General features: G+C 43.9%; 1 protein-coding gene across 5 annotated transcripts in view; it reads left to right on the forward strand.

Moving 5' to 3' along the window:
- Window positions 1-14,733, forward strand: part of ApepP (Aminopeptidase P) — a 58,722-nt gene that overhangs the window by 28,644 nt on the left and 15,345 nt on the right. For all 5 annotated transcript variants that reach the window (XM_075676432.1, XM_075676434.1, XM_075676433.1 and 2 more), the window contains 12 exons: window positions 1,496-1,547; window positions 1,628-1,867; window positions 1,936-2,017; window positions 2,079-2,277; window positions 2,490-2,576; window positions 5,487-5,596; window positions 6,061-6,210; window positions 6,288-6,348; window positions 6,411-6,480; window positions 6,562-6,666; window positions 9,785-9,856; window positions 9,922-10,097. In XM_075676432.1, the coding sequence (XP_075532547.1) occupies window positions 1,496-1,547; window positions 1,628-1,867; window positions 1,936-2,017; window positions 2,079-2,277; window positions 2,490-2,576; window positions 5,487-5,596; window positions 6,061-6,210; window positions 6,288-6,348; window positions 6,411-6,480; window positions 6,562-6,666; window positions 9,785-9,856; window positions 9,922-10,097 (1,404 nt within the window). The remainder of the gene's footprint in view (window positions 1-1,495; window positions 1,548-1,627; window positions 1,868-1,935; window positions 2,018-2,078; window positions 2,278-2,489; window positions 2,577-5,486; window positions 5,597-6,060; window positions 6,211-6,287; window positions 6,349-6,410; window positions 6,481-6,561; window positions 6,667-9,784; window positions 9,857-9,921; window positions 10,098-14,733) is intronic.

Raw genomic sequence — 14,733 nt, forward strand, 5'->3', positions numbered from 1 at the left:
TGTGTAGCATAAATTCAACCTATTGTGGTACATGTATTTCATGGAGTTTATGGTGGCTGTCTTCTGTTCTGTCTAGGAAAGAAAACGGGGCTACAATGCCAAATGGCCACTGTCAAAATTTGATTGACGAGTAGCAGTAGTAAGAAAACGTACACAACGAAAAAGCATTTTTTTGTTTCCAACCTCAGACTCTTCCTACTTTTCTAGCCACGGCATCAATGTACAGACTCAATCTCTCTCTGCTGGTCAGTGGAACAGCCACAGTCATGTAGTTGAGAATGTCATTACTGCCTGGCAATAACAGTCTTCAGGATAAAGCTCTGTGGGGCACTTTTTAGCTGACATTTGCCAGCGTCACCTCCCTAACAAAACTAGCTTTGATGATACCAGTGGGAAGGCACAGTTGGTTTCAGTTTTCTTAATACGCAAAGGAAAGCACGAAGCGCTCGCAACTCGAGGGTCACTGGCCAGCTTTAACCATAGTGGCAGCAGTAGTCATTGGGAGGGAGTGCAAGAAATGTGGTTGGACCATGATGAATGGAATGGAGGGTCAGGGGAATCTCTGGGAAAACCACGTTGGGCACTTATCGGTGATGGCTATTGGAAAAAATTGTAAAGTCATCTGCACTCCACCTTGTGCAGGCTCACGAAAGACATGCTAGCAACTGCAGTTTAATGCAGCCTTAGAAATTGTCACATCACAACTGCAAAGCCTAGGCACCAAAAATGAAAAGAAGTTGATGGATTTAAAATAATTAGGTGCAAACTATTGCAAGAAAGCATTCATTCCTTTTACTGAAGATCATGCAGAAAAAGGGCATTTTCTTTTTTCTACTATCTTTGGCGGCCTTTTCTTTGTTGTTTTTGCCATCAGTGCTACTGAAAAGAAGTATTTGTTTTTTGGCACTGTTGGTCACTACAGTGTGCATCATGGATTTATGTGTCATTTGTAGTGTATGCTAGAGTGCTAGATTTGACATAGACAGTAAAATGATAATGTAGCAATCAGCTGCTAATACTTAATGCACATGCTTATGACATCCATCACCTGAGCTTCTGTTTGTTTGTTTTTTTAATGAATTGCTACTGATAAGATCTTAACGACCAAAAGGGTCCAAAGAGCAAGTGGGATATTTTGGAAGGAGTTACTGAAACGTAGAAAAGTTAAAAACATTTTTGCCTGGAATTATGACTTCATTATTTCGAGGGTCGACTGTATATCAACATAGTGTGATGAACCTAGTGGGAATTTTGAACATTTTCTCATGGCCACTTAAATTGCAAGTGCCTTTGTAATCTGTTGTCATTGGGACACAGCTGTTAGCAGCAAGTTTGGGTGTAGCTGATCAATTTTTGCCTGCAGGACACATCGAAAGGCCCAGTGGAAATTTATTGAATATAATTTTGTGTGACAAAATCTTCATTATGCAGTACAATTTTTTTGTTAACACTTCTGAGTTACCTCATGAAATATTTACCTTTTTTTTTTCTTCAGGTGCTGTCAACTGGTAGCAGAGTAGGCGTGGACCCATTTCTCATGCCTTATGGTGAGCATTCAAGTATAGACGGGGGAAGTGGTGGTTATAAGTACTAGAGGTTTCTGCAAGTTGACTGAATGCCTTTTCAGATGCTTGGAAGCTGCTGAGCAACCAGTTGGATGTGTCAGGCCATTCCCTGGTACCAGTGTCACAGAATCTGGTCGATCTGATTTGGGAGGAGCGGCCCTCGCCACCCAGCCGCCCTCTTGATTCACTTTCCATCATCTACACTGGCAAGTTTTGGCAGGAGAAAATTGCAGACATCCGGCAAGACATGAGCCAGAAGTCTGCTGCTGCACTAGTGATCACAGCCTTGGATGAAATAGCATGTATGTGGAATAATGCCATTAGACTGATGTAGTTTGCTTGCTTTGCTGTAATTGGTTTGTCCTTGCAGGGCTTTTCAACCTCAGGGGTTCAGACATCGATTACAACCCTGTCTTTTTTGCCTATGCTGTGATCACCATGGACTCTGCATAGTAAGCACTCTTGTGTACCTTTGCTGGCTTGTCCACTTGCTAACGCAAACCTTTCCTCCAGTCTCTTTATAGATGAAAACAAGTTAAGTGCCACTCTCCAGCGTCACCTCTCGACAGACAGAAATGAAAAGAACCTCACTGTTGACATCAGACCATACCGTGTGTTTAAAGACTTCCTTGCCCTGCTGATCAACCAGTTGTCGGGCAAATTTTGGGTCAGCAGTTGTTCAAGCTATGCAGTTGTCAGCCAAGTTCCCAAGGTAGTGTTGAATTACAAAGTATGGTGTGCATGTGTGTGTGTGACTTTGTGCACTGTTGCCATTGTTGTGCACTCTAAACTTAGAACCTAATTACTCTGAACAACACACACAAGCAGCATGCAGGTTCGCTGCTCAAAGGGGTGTGGTGGTTATGTGCACGAGAGATCGCTTGTTGTGGGAGCTCTGACAGTGTCCTTGTTACGTGCTTGCAGGAACGCAGAATCGAGTCTACTACACCTGTGATGCTTCGAAAGGCCATCAAAAATGAGACTGAGATTGAATGCATGCGACGTGCCCACGTGAGTTTATGGCCAATAGAAAGCTGTGCGTGATTGACTAAACAGTAATTTAACACTTTGACCGTTAAAGCAGTCTTAGGTTGCATGGCACTTATCCTGACATCACTGTTGGATTGTCATTCATGGCAGAAATTGTTTGGCTAGATACTGAAAAAGAGTGAACCTCTGTGCTAAAAGCTAGGTTAACCCTTTGAGGGTAAATGCTGCAACTATACAGTGCCGCGAACAAGTCCCAAATGGTCAATGCCGTATATTTTCGGGGGCGTCTGTACGTTTGAAAAACGTGCCAATTTTTCAGCTCTGGGTTGCCCAACAAGTGCTGCCACCCTGTGTGGATTAAAAAAAAATTTTTTTTTGCTCCATAGTCTCTTTGATTTCATTCCATGGCCTCCTCATGTGGGAGTTTGAACGACCACTTGTGCGTGCGAAGGCTTGTATCGGTTAGTTTTGATTTTGACTTGTGGGTTGTTTCCATTCGTTGTGCTGGTAAAAATTGATGTCTATCTGATTTCTAATCTCTCAAAGGGTCACCGCTAGGTGCTCGCTTGTCTGTTGCTCACAGGGGTGCGATTACATGGGTTCACAGGCGGGTGCTGATATATACAAACGATGCTGCCGTATACAAGGATGCTGCCATGCTTGCGTTTCTTTTCTCAAGACTCTGCTCGCGGAAACTTGATTGCCCCTTTGTTTGCGTCGGAATTCAGGATTACTGCAAGTTTCTGACTCCCGTGACTTTTCTGACGGGCACACAACCACCAAGTTTTCTTGCATGCGCTCGCATACACGGTTCAATTATGCTATGCTTTGCTGCAAGTTAGCCAGCGGCGATTCCTCCGATGCGGACTACTACCAAAGTGCCGAATCAGAGTACATCCACAGTAGAACCTCGTTAATATGTTCCCGTTACTTACGTTTTCTTGGCGCCAACATTCGCAATCTAGAACACAAAAAAATGGCCCAATAGAGTTATGCTCATTTTTACTGGTTCATACGTTCCCAGAAAACAAAATTTTTTCGGCACCAACGCTCAGTACGTCGCCAAACTGTGATCGTATGGTACGTTTTCCGGCCGCTAGATCCCACGTGAACAAGAAAATGCGCGAGGCGCTCGCGATCACCAACAGTATATAGCTACCCGTCGCGGCAGCTTCAGCGTAATACTCGCCCGCCCGTCTCTGGTGAAAACGCCGGCGCCCACTCATTTCGGTGCCAGCAAATCTTTTCCCAGGTCGTCGCACGCAGCATTCACAGCTATCAGCGCCAATCCCTTTGTGCTAAGAATTTTCGCCTATCTGTTTCACAGCACGAGGCGCCGTCAGAAGCGTAGCGCACGCTTTTAATAGGCGATAACCGAAATGCCCCGCTGTTCCCTGCTGCAGATTGCGATTGTATACATTTCCCCGCCGCTAGATCCCATGTGAACAAGAATGAATGAATGAATGAACTCTTTATTTAGACAATACATTGTCTGGGATGTCGGGGCTAAAGGCAGATGCAACTGCCTGACAAAGGCCCCCCTACCCGTAGATTGCTCAGAACAGGCGCGAGGCGCGCGCGATCAAGAATTAGCCGCCCGCCTCATGTGAAAACGATGGCGCGCGCAGTTTCTTATTCCGGTACCAGCAAATCTCTGCCTGGGTCATCGCATGCCACATTCACAGCTATTGCCACCAAACCTATTGCAATAAGCATCTTCACCTATCTGTTTTACAGCGTGTGGTGCGTAGTGCCATTGGTAGTGTACTGCACACTTTTAGTAGGCGATAATCCAAACGCGCCGCCATTCCCTGCTGCAGGCGGCGCGATGTGGGCATCACGTTTCGCTTCAGCGGCATCCACGTCGCCCACCAGCTCGATTTCGTTTTGGTTTTTCGTCGTTAAAACATCGCCCAATAGGAAAACAAAACGCGTCTTGGGTAGCCGTAGCATCACTAGATCAACGCCAGTGGTCGCAACCATGTGCGCGACGCTTCGCATTACGTAGATGTAATGCGAGTCTATCAGTTTTTTTTATTTACTTCGGATCTTATGTTTTCCCGGTTAGTACGTTTTTTCTTGTTTTTTTTTTTGCTATACGTATGAACGAGGTTCTACTATATTTCAATGTATCTACTTTTTTAGTCTTATAAATTGTAAGTATTTATAGAAGCCCATTTGTATTCATGAATAAACATTGCATGTTTACCTACGGAAGATATTTTTGTCACTTTATGGTTACTCAAAAAAAGTAAATTTTTTGTGAAATATTTTGTGAAATGTTTGTGAAATTCTGTGTCTGAAGATTTCAAATCTGCATTAAAAAATTCAACCCTGGGAGGTTGCATTTGGCAAAAAAAAAAAAGAGACCCTCAAAGGGTTAAAGAGGCCCTGCAATTTAGCAGAGTAGGGGAATGTATTTGGATAGGTTCACAGGAGGGTGGAAACGTCAGGGTATCAGCAGTGGCTGAACAAGGGAACCCTCAACCTGGAGCCAACATTCCGACATGGCTCCAGGCTGAGGATATTATTATGGCCTTTACCTTCTTAACAAGCTCAATGACTTATTTCTCTTTCTCTCAGATGATAGTGGGTCATAAACTGTTGTCTCACCTCAAAAAGTCTCACCTCAAATTTGGTAACGTTCAAGAATGTGGCAATCTCCAAGTCACTGTGGTCTGCATGTAAGGCAACTAGAACAGCATACAGCTTCATCTCCTGTGTCAGACTAATAATAATTTAACAGCAGTAGTGATTTAATAGTGTAAGCTTGTTTCATTGATGATGCCGTTTTTTACTGCTTATTAGTGCTGGTTTATTTCCTGTTGTACTGATTTAGTGCTGTGCTGGGCTACATTTCTGAATGCATATTGGTAGAGTGCAGTCTAAGTAAGTAGTGCTTCCACACTCTTAATTGTTGCCCTACTTTAGATCAAAGATGCCGTGGCACTGTGCGAGTTTTTTGTTTGGATGGAGTCTGAGGTCCCAAAGGGAGAAGTCACTGAGATGACAGCTGCTGCCAAGCTGGAACACTTCCGAAGGTATGGAATGCTTTGCACACCATTACCTCTACATGCGACCTAATTTTCCACACAATGCACAGAGTCTGACCACCTTTTCAGTCCTGTACAATTGAGTGGGAAATTTTGCAAACAACTGTCACACATTTGCAATCAGTTACGATCATATGCATAAAACGAAGGTAGCATAAGGTTGTGTAATTAATAAAATTGAGCCCTTCCGATCCACTTATTCTTTTTGCTGAGTACATTTATAATGTGTAATTTACTCTGGTGGTATTTCCTTCATGGAAGGGTGGCTCATTAATTTGCCATGCTCATGGAGCTTACCTATTTAGCTTCAACAGGTTTGCGTGAATGTTTGCTTTCTTGCTATATGAAGGAGTGCTTATATTCCTGGCCCAGGCATAAACTCTCCTTATGCTTGCACACTTAAAAGGTGCTCAATTGGAATCGTGTGCATTTGGTGGATGATGCATGTCCAGGGAACAAGAAGACTACGTAGGACCAAGTTTCGAGACTATCTCGGCATCTGGCCCTAACGCGGCTATCATTCACTACCGTCCTGAGGAAGAGTCTGACCGGCGGGTGACAACCGAGGAAATTTATCTGTGTGACTCAGGTGGCCAATACAGGTCAGCCATTGTGGTGCTTAGGCTAGCATGGCAGCCAATATGATGAACTGACATGTGTTCACCCTTCACCCACTTAGGGATGGCACAACAGATGTGACCAGAACGTGGCACTTCGGCACACCTAGCCAGTATGAGAAAGTAAGTGTTCTTCGTGATGTACTTTTCCTGAGATGTGGTTAACGGTTCTGGTCTGTTTGTAGGAGTGCTTCACTCGGGTTGTCAAGGGAAACATAGCGCTTTCATCTGCAATCTTCCCACGCCTGGTGAAAGGTTTGTTCTGCTTAGCTTTTTTGCCCAACAGTGCTCTTTGAATAACTTTCAAGGTCATTTGAAATGTGTTGCTTTCTTTAGGGCAAATGCTCGACACTTTGGCACGAAGGGCTCTCTGGGAAGTAGGCTTGGACTATCTTCATGGAACTGGCCATGGGGTTGGTGCCTTTCTCAACGTGCACGAAGGTATGTAGTGTGCTAAATAGTAGCTAAATATTTGGTGTGTTTATTGTGGATTATCTCCTTTGCCTCGAGAAGCTTAGATGTTTTACAGAGAAAAGCTGTTTGCCGGGGGTGTGTGGACATTCAAAACATCCAGTGCACTCGTGCATTTCACAAACCATTAATTTTACATGAATTTTGCAATCTTAAAATTTCGCAGAATTATGTACATAAAAAACCAAGACAGCCTAGGCTAGACAATATGCAATAGTCACTAGCCACAGATATGCACAGCGTGCTCATTTCATGAAATGTTTTGGCTGTAATATTGTAAGGTGTTGCCGTGTTCCACTTTGAAAATAGTGTTTGGTAATCCAAGTTACACAGTGCTAACTTGAGTTATTCAAATTATTAAAATACCTGCTGCAGTGGGTCAGTGGCTATGGAGTTCTTCTGAGCACATAGTCAAAAGTTCAATTCCTGACTGTGCCAGCTGTATTGCGATGGGGGCAGAATGCAAAAATGCTAGAGTGCAATGCTTTGAAATCGCAGGTAGTTAAGGAAAACCAGGTGGTTAAGTAATCATAAGTGGTTAAAATTACCTGGAGCCATGTTATTTCTGTGATTAAAAATATTATTTTATTGCTGAAATGTGAACTACAGGCATACATAAAATTTTAGCTAAAATGATGGCGTATGCTCGTGGAATTGTTTAGACATTTGTTCTGTGCCAAATTAAAAAATTCCAGAGACAGCACCTTTCTTCAATTTAAATTGTGTGTATAAATGGAATTGTGTACATGACACTCGTGGCCTGAGGGATTGTCAGCACAACATAGGTAATGCAGGATTATGGCGCTGTGCCGACCATCTCAAAGATCATACTCCAAGTAAATCACAATGTAGCAAAAAGAAGGTGCCATGCGTCCACGAATAGTGCCAAGAGATTAGGTTGAGGGTGCCAAAAAGGCAAATTCACATACAATGTTGCAGTGGCGACAGAATACGAAAATGATATAGTATTCAGGTGCACGTTTAGAAAAAACCCAAATGGTCATTAATAACCCGGAGCCCTCCTTTGGTGGCCTTTACGTGTAGCCCACTGTGCAACTTTGGAATGAGACAAGCTTGACACTTGCTAATTAAAGGAGTGCTGACACAAAATCCTTGTCTCACTCTTTGTTTTAGATTTTTTTTTAGGCAGCGGTTGATTTTGTAATTATGGTATGAAGCTTCCATTTCTTGAGGATGCAACAAATAAAGAAATCACCTTTTAATACGAGCAGTTGAAAACATGTACCAAGGGCAATGTGGCTTTAGATGCAAAGCAAGATGCTTTGCTGGGCTAGTTGCCGTGTAGACATGATGGAAAATAGCGCAAGAAATGATGAAAAAAGAAGGGCGAAGGGCATCATGTCTTTAGATGCGAACCTGGAGGGACTGTTGCCGAAACCAGAGGGAGTGGATCCCATGTTGTAAACAACTCATGCGCATACCAGTCAGCCTGGTGTAGGGGTTGAAAATCGAACAACTGTTGCTGAAAACTGACCACATGCTACCAAATCAGCCCTTCCGTTTTTCCTCATTCTGCACTTTTTTGCCTTCAACATTGTTTATGGCTGGTTCTCTTCTGTTGCTTTTCTGGGAATTCAGCGGGTCCCTCTTACCTTTCCCACCCGCTTATCCCGTTAAGTGCTCAATGGACTCAGCTTTCAGCAGCATGTTCAGAGTGGACGCGCATGCATCAGTGCATGCACAGTACGACAGTATGATGATGGTGGTGTGTGTGGTACGACACATGGCACCACCATATCTGGTTTTGGTGATGTGTATAGTCTTCAGTTTCATGTGTAGAGTTATGCTACACTTGCCACACATTTTAATAAACTATTTGCATTAAAAGGTGGTGTAATTATTTGTTGTACTCTCAAGGTTCTCTTAATTGGCAAATGCACTTCTCTACATTGCATGTTTGTGCAACTAATGGCAGCACCAGTCATGGTTTGAATGATTACAAAATACTAGCTGCTTATGCTGAGGCTTGTCTCTTGCTTTTGGTTTCATCACGAGAGTCGCTACAATATCATCCATGTCATAGGTCAAACAAAGTGTACTTGTGTGCACTGATTGAAAAAATCACTACGTCACTATTAGCTTGACAAAATTCATGGGAAAGCTCGCTCTATAGTGAAAAGGGTCTGCTGAGGCTTCATAGCTTAAGTTTTTGAGCGACAGCTAGTCACTGTAGGAAAAAAGAAAGACAAAACTTCTGTGTTAATGCTACTTTAAAGGGACACTAAAGGCAAATAATAAGTCAATTATAAGTTGTGGACTGTTTAAATACCATTTCAAAAAGCTCGCAATGCATCTGAAGGGCCCGAATACCTTTTTAGAAATTCAAGTCTCCCGCCACCGAACCTGGAGAGTGATGTCGTTGCATATGCCACCACCACCCTTTGCTGCTGTCACCAGACAGACGGTGGTACCGAGCCAAGACGAGCGGCGGATTCGCCGCTGCAGCTGGTTTTTGGTCAAGTGGCGTAGACCGTTCGGGCATCCCGCGATATCACATGGAAGTTGAATTCTCCGCTACTTGCAGTTTGTGAAAATTTCACGAGCCAGCAAAACCAGCGCAGCATTACGCGACAATTACTGAAACGCGGAAGCGTGGGCGGCGCGGAGTCATGTGAAAACAAAACAGTTCAACAGCCTGGGTCGTTATCTGGGTTATTTCAATGAGTTCTTTTTCCAAAAGTGAAATAGAACTGGACAAGCAGCATATTATTTCGTCTTATAATACAATACAAGGATGTTTCGTGCAACGAGTGGTTGAGTACTAGTGAAAATTTAACTGAGGAGTGCTTTCGTCATCGGGCAAGTATTTGAATGTCCCGGTGGAGTAGCTAATCATGTCTTGCATTTACCTCAATTTCTCGATTATTAAGGCTCTGTTCGCGATAACATTGACGCCTTAGAGATTCTGGAGCACTCATCTATCACTTTAGCGTGACTTAATATTTGCCTTTAGTGTCCCCTTAATATTTGCCTTTAGTGTCCCCTTAAAGGGTTAGCCCTGTTTCGTCCCAGTGACAATCTGTGCCCTTATGCTGGGCTTCAATGTTTCAATTTTTTTTTTTTGCAGGGCCAATGGGAATAAGCTGGATGCCACACCCAAATGACCCTGGCCTTCAGGAGGGAATGATTCTCTCCATCGGTATGTCTGTCATTGGGACACATGGAGAAACCCTTCATGCTGCAATTTTGTTATTACTTTTGCAGAGCCTGGTTACTACGAGGATGGCCAGTTCGGAATTCGTATTGAGAACCTGGCTCTTGTTCGCAAGGCTGCAACAAAGTACAACTTCAAAGATAGAGGATTTCTGGCATTTGATTCGCTGACATTGGTCCCTATTCAAACAAAGATGCTGAACCCTCTAATGCTCACTGCCGAAGAGGTAAGCTTGCAGTGATCAGCTATTCTAGTTAGTTTGGTTACTTGCTCAAAGTCAAAATATTTATTTGCTGCAAAAAAGATGCATACAGGATGGGAAGTGACACAGGTCGTAGTTTACAACTATTGTTTTAAGTGTGGTAGCATACCTAATGAGTTATGTTAGGCATTGAAATAAGCCTTCAGGCGCTGTATGCATAATTGTGGAAGTCAAGATAGTGCATAAAAAGCAAGAGCACTGATGCGAATAATGATACCTAAAATGTGTCGCATACATTTTGAAACACTTTTTCTTGGACCTATCCTTAAAGTTTGAATAGTATTTTTGTAATGTGTTTTAATAAAATGAGTTGGAATGTAGACACTGAATGTTTGTTGCCAGTGTCAGTATGTTATTATGTAGCAACTTCATTTCGTTGGTTGATTTTGACAATGTTCTTTATATCAGGCATATACAGTGGAACGTCTTTGGTATGTTCCCATTACATAATTTTCCCTGGCGCCAACGTTTGCAATCGAAAACAAACAAAAAAAAAAATGACCCAATAGAGTTACGCTCATTTTTTACTGGTTCATGCGTTCCCAGAAAACAAAATTTTTCGGCACCAATGTTCAGTATTTCGCCAAACTACGGATCAAGTGATATGTTTTCCGGCCACTAGATCCCATGTAAACAAGAAAATGCACGAACTGTGCGTGATCGGGAACAGTATATAGCTGCCCGCAGTGGCTGCTTCACTGCAATACTCGCTCGCCCGTCTCACATGAAAATAACGGCGCGCACAGTTTTATAGTATTCCGTTACCAGCAAATCTCTGCGTGGGCCATAACATGCCACATTCACAGCTATCGCCGCCAAACCTATTGCAATAAGCATCTTCACCTATCTGTTTTACAGCATGTGGTGCGTAGTGCCATTGGTAGAGTACTGCACAGTTTTAGTAGGCGATAATCCAAACGCTCCTTCGTTCCATGCTGCAGGCGGTGCAATGTGGGCATCACATTTCACTTCGGCAGCATCTGGTGTCATCCACCAGCTCGATTTCGTTTTGGTTTCCGGTCGCCCTCTTAAAACACCATGCAATCAGAAAACAACAAAACGTGTCTTGGGCCGCCGGAGCACCACCAGCTTGACGCGCGTTGGCGTCTCGTCTCGTGCTGCAACAATCCGCGCAACGCTTCGCATTACGTAGATGTCAACAATAGTTCAGTCTGACATAATAGTTCTGCGAAAACCCGCAGGGTGGAAAGAAGTAATTAATAAAGGGAAAATGAGACATCCACCTAAACGTAGCTAAGTGCTACAAAGGAAACCTATATGGGTTCATCGAAAGGAAAACTTCACAGTTGAAGAAAAATTCGTCCTGGCCAAGGGCTCGAACCTGGGACCACCGCCTTTCCAGGGCAGCTGCTCTACCATCTGAGCTAACCAGGCCGCTAGCAGATGGCAGGTGAAGTCGAATTTATCAACAACTCAGAAGCAAAGACAAGAGTTTGGCGTAATAGTTCTGTGGAAACCCGCGAGGTGGAGAGACGTAATTAATGAAGTCAAAATGAGGCATCCACCCAAATGTAGCTAAGTGCTACAAAGGAAACCCACACGGGTTCCTTGAAAGAAAAGCTTCGCAGTTGAGGAAAAATTCGTCCTGGTCCGGGACTTGAACCCGGAACCACCACCTTTCCGGGGCAGCCGCTCTACCATCTGAGCTAACCAGGCGGCTAGCAGGCGAAGTCGAATTTATCGACTCGAAGCAAAGACAAGAGTTTGACGTAATAGTTCTGCGAAAAGCCGCAATTTGGAGAGAAGTAATTAACTTAGCTATGTTTGGGCAGTAACATAGGGGTAACTAAGTAGTAACTTAGCTACGTTTGGGTGGATGTCTAACTTTCCCTTTATTAAATTCAAATTATTTGTCAAATTTTTGTAGTTATGTTGGATTGTACATTTTCCTGGTTAGTACGTTTTTCTTGCGTTTTTCTCCAAAATGTATGAACGAGGTTATATTTATTTCAAGTAGCTTGATGGGTGCCTTTAAAGTATGATAGACGTCAAATAGTTAATGTTCTTATACCTGACATGCCTGTAGAGAGCACCCACAGGGAGTCCACATTCTGTAAACTTGACAAAAATCGCTAAGAATAGAAAATTCTTGATCCATACTGCAGCTGTACGCTTTTCACAATTCTGATGTAGGAGTAAATGTGGTGAAAGTAAGTTTTTAATGTACATAATTAATTGACATCTTAAGGGGTTAAATAACGCTGAGGAAGTGTAGCTATACTCTGTTTCAGTAGCTCCGCGCATTAGAGTCAAGGCTACGCGACCCGCTAGTGCAGATTCTTGCGCAGCCAGAAGTAGTGCCACAGTTTGGAACCCATTGACGACTACCTTTATGGCCCTAACAAATGGTTTTGTCGGCAGGTGTTTACTTGGAAGCTTCTCTGCGGGTCGCAGGGCGGTATTTTGCAAGATTTTGGTTTGTTTTTAATATAATATCTATTGAGGCTCAATGATAATGAATATAGAGTTCTCCACTTGTTCCAATAAAAACATGCAGAGAATAAAAAAATGAATGCAGCACTGCCGTACAAATGTTAATTTGCATTTAAGAAGTACAAACAATTAATTCATTTGACAGAGGCTAAATTCATATGTGTATGCACCACAGCCGCAACACTGTAGAGGACTCCCTCCTGGGTAGTGCTGTGTCCATTGCAAAAGTGGCATCCGCGGATTTGCTTGTGTGGTATGGTTACAAGCTGCTCTTTTACTTAAAAGGAATGAATGAGTTGGTTTTAAAGATGCTTGGAACAGTGCGGGAGGAGTGTGGTAAATGGGCACAAATTCTAATGAAGAAAATGGCTGCATGTACAAATGTCGGCGAGCGCATTGTGTACAAGTGGATGTTACAAGAGGGATCAAGAGATGGCGCCTCCATCCCGTGCAACATGCTGGCCGAGTGCACCCTGTGAACTCTCCACTCCAGCCACCTCTGCAGCCCTCCTCCTCTTTATCACAAAACATCTTGTAGACTAGGGCCTTTTTAGTGTCACAGCGAATGTCGAACGAATTTTCTCGAGCTGCTATCGCAACAGCTGATCTCGCTGCGCAGTTGCAGTTTAGTAGATGCTGCCGCCGCATGCACTGCAGCGCTCAGCACTAGCAGATGACAGGGCACGGAAAGCACCTTAAGATGTGTTTGCCATCCTGATTGGTCCCCGCAGGGGCATCTGTGTCAGCAGGCGTTTGGTGTGTTGTGACACCACGGACCCGAGCACATGAGGGTTGGCCCCTCCCACATTTAAACCTATGTGGCTTAACCGTGTCCAGGGAAAAACGGATCATGGGGGTTGAGCCGAAATCGGGTGTTTGGACCCTCTATGGCTACTCGGCGGAGGCAACACACCTCTTAGGCCTCAACTTCACATAGACGGCACCACCAGACTGACCCACCTGGGGGAAATCGGTAGTTGCCTTTTCCGGTCTCTCTCTCCCTCCAGCCTTTGTCCTTCTCGCTTACTTTCAATCTTTCCTGTCTCTGCTCACTTCTATTTACTTCCGATCTTCCAGGCAGCAAGGGTTAACCTTGTGTGTCATAACCACCCTTGAATGAGAAGGAGTTAACCAAGGGGCCCGATCTTTATTAGTCATATCACAAGAAGCCAACTTACGTATAACCTTTGTTTATACATATTTGGTTGTAGCAGGAATGTACAGCTGCCATTTGTAGGGCTTGTGTGTACAAATGCTACAGTGTCCCCTTGTTGGGCTCCATGGTGGGTGGCTGGTATTCCTACCGAAAGATTCTTTTTCATGGCTTGTTCTTTCCCCGTGTTACCCGGCGCACCCAAGACGTATTCAAATTTTTTGGCCAGCAAACTGAAAGCATTCCCAAATTCTTCGTAATTAATTGTGAAACACCCGAAAAGACTATGAGAATGATCTCACCTTTTCTAGTCCCAAAATGTCTAACCGACGTGCTTGGCGCAGGCTACAAAGCCTCAAAGATGGCTAGTGGCGATCTCCTGTTGGAACTCCGTGACAAGAACCAACATGACAAGCTGCATAACCTAGTCTCATTTGGGGACATCCCAGTGAAAGTTACCCCACACTGCACGATGAACACCACCTGTAGTGTTGTTTCTGATGATGACCTGATGGAGCTGGCAGAAACTGAACTATTAGGAGACTGGAGCGTGCAAAACATAATCACTGTTAACAGTATTATGCTATGGCGTGACGGAAAAGAGGTCAGAACAAAGCATCTAATAGTTAGGTTTGGTTCAGATGTAATAATAATAATATTTGGGGTTTTACGTGCCAAAACCACTTTCTGATTATGAGGCACGCCGTAGTGGAGGACTCCGGAAATTTTGACCACCTGGGGTTCTTTAACGTGCACCTAAATCTAAGCACACGGGTGTTTTCGCATTTCGCCCCCATCGAAATGCGGCCGCCGTGGCCGGGATTCGATCCCGCGACCTCGTGCTCAGCAGCCCAACACCATAGCCACTGAGCAACCACGGCGGGTGGTTCAGATGTGGTTCCTGAAAGTATTGAGGCAGGGTACGAGAAGCTTCGGGTCAGACCATATGCTTCAAATGCCAGCATTTTGGCCACAGTTCTCAGGACTGCCGAG

The sequence above is a fragment of the Dermacentor variabilis genome, unplaced genomic scaffold (genome assembly GCF_050947875.1).
Source record: "Dermacentor variabilis isolate Ectoservices unplaced genomic scaffold, ASM5094787v1 scaffold_12, whole genome shotgun sequence".
In the NCBI taxonomy this organism is placed as follows: domain Eukaryota; kingdom Metazoa; phylum Arthropoda; class Arachnida; order Ixodida; family Ixodidae; genus Dermacentor; species Dermacentor variabilis.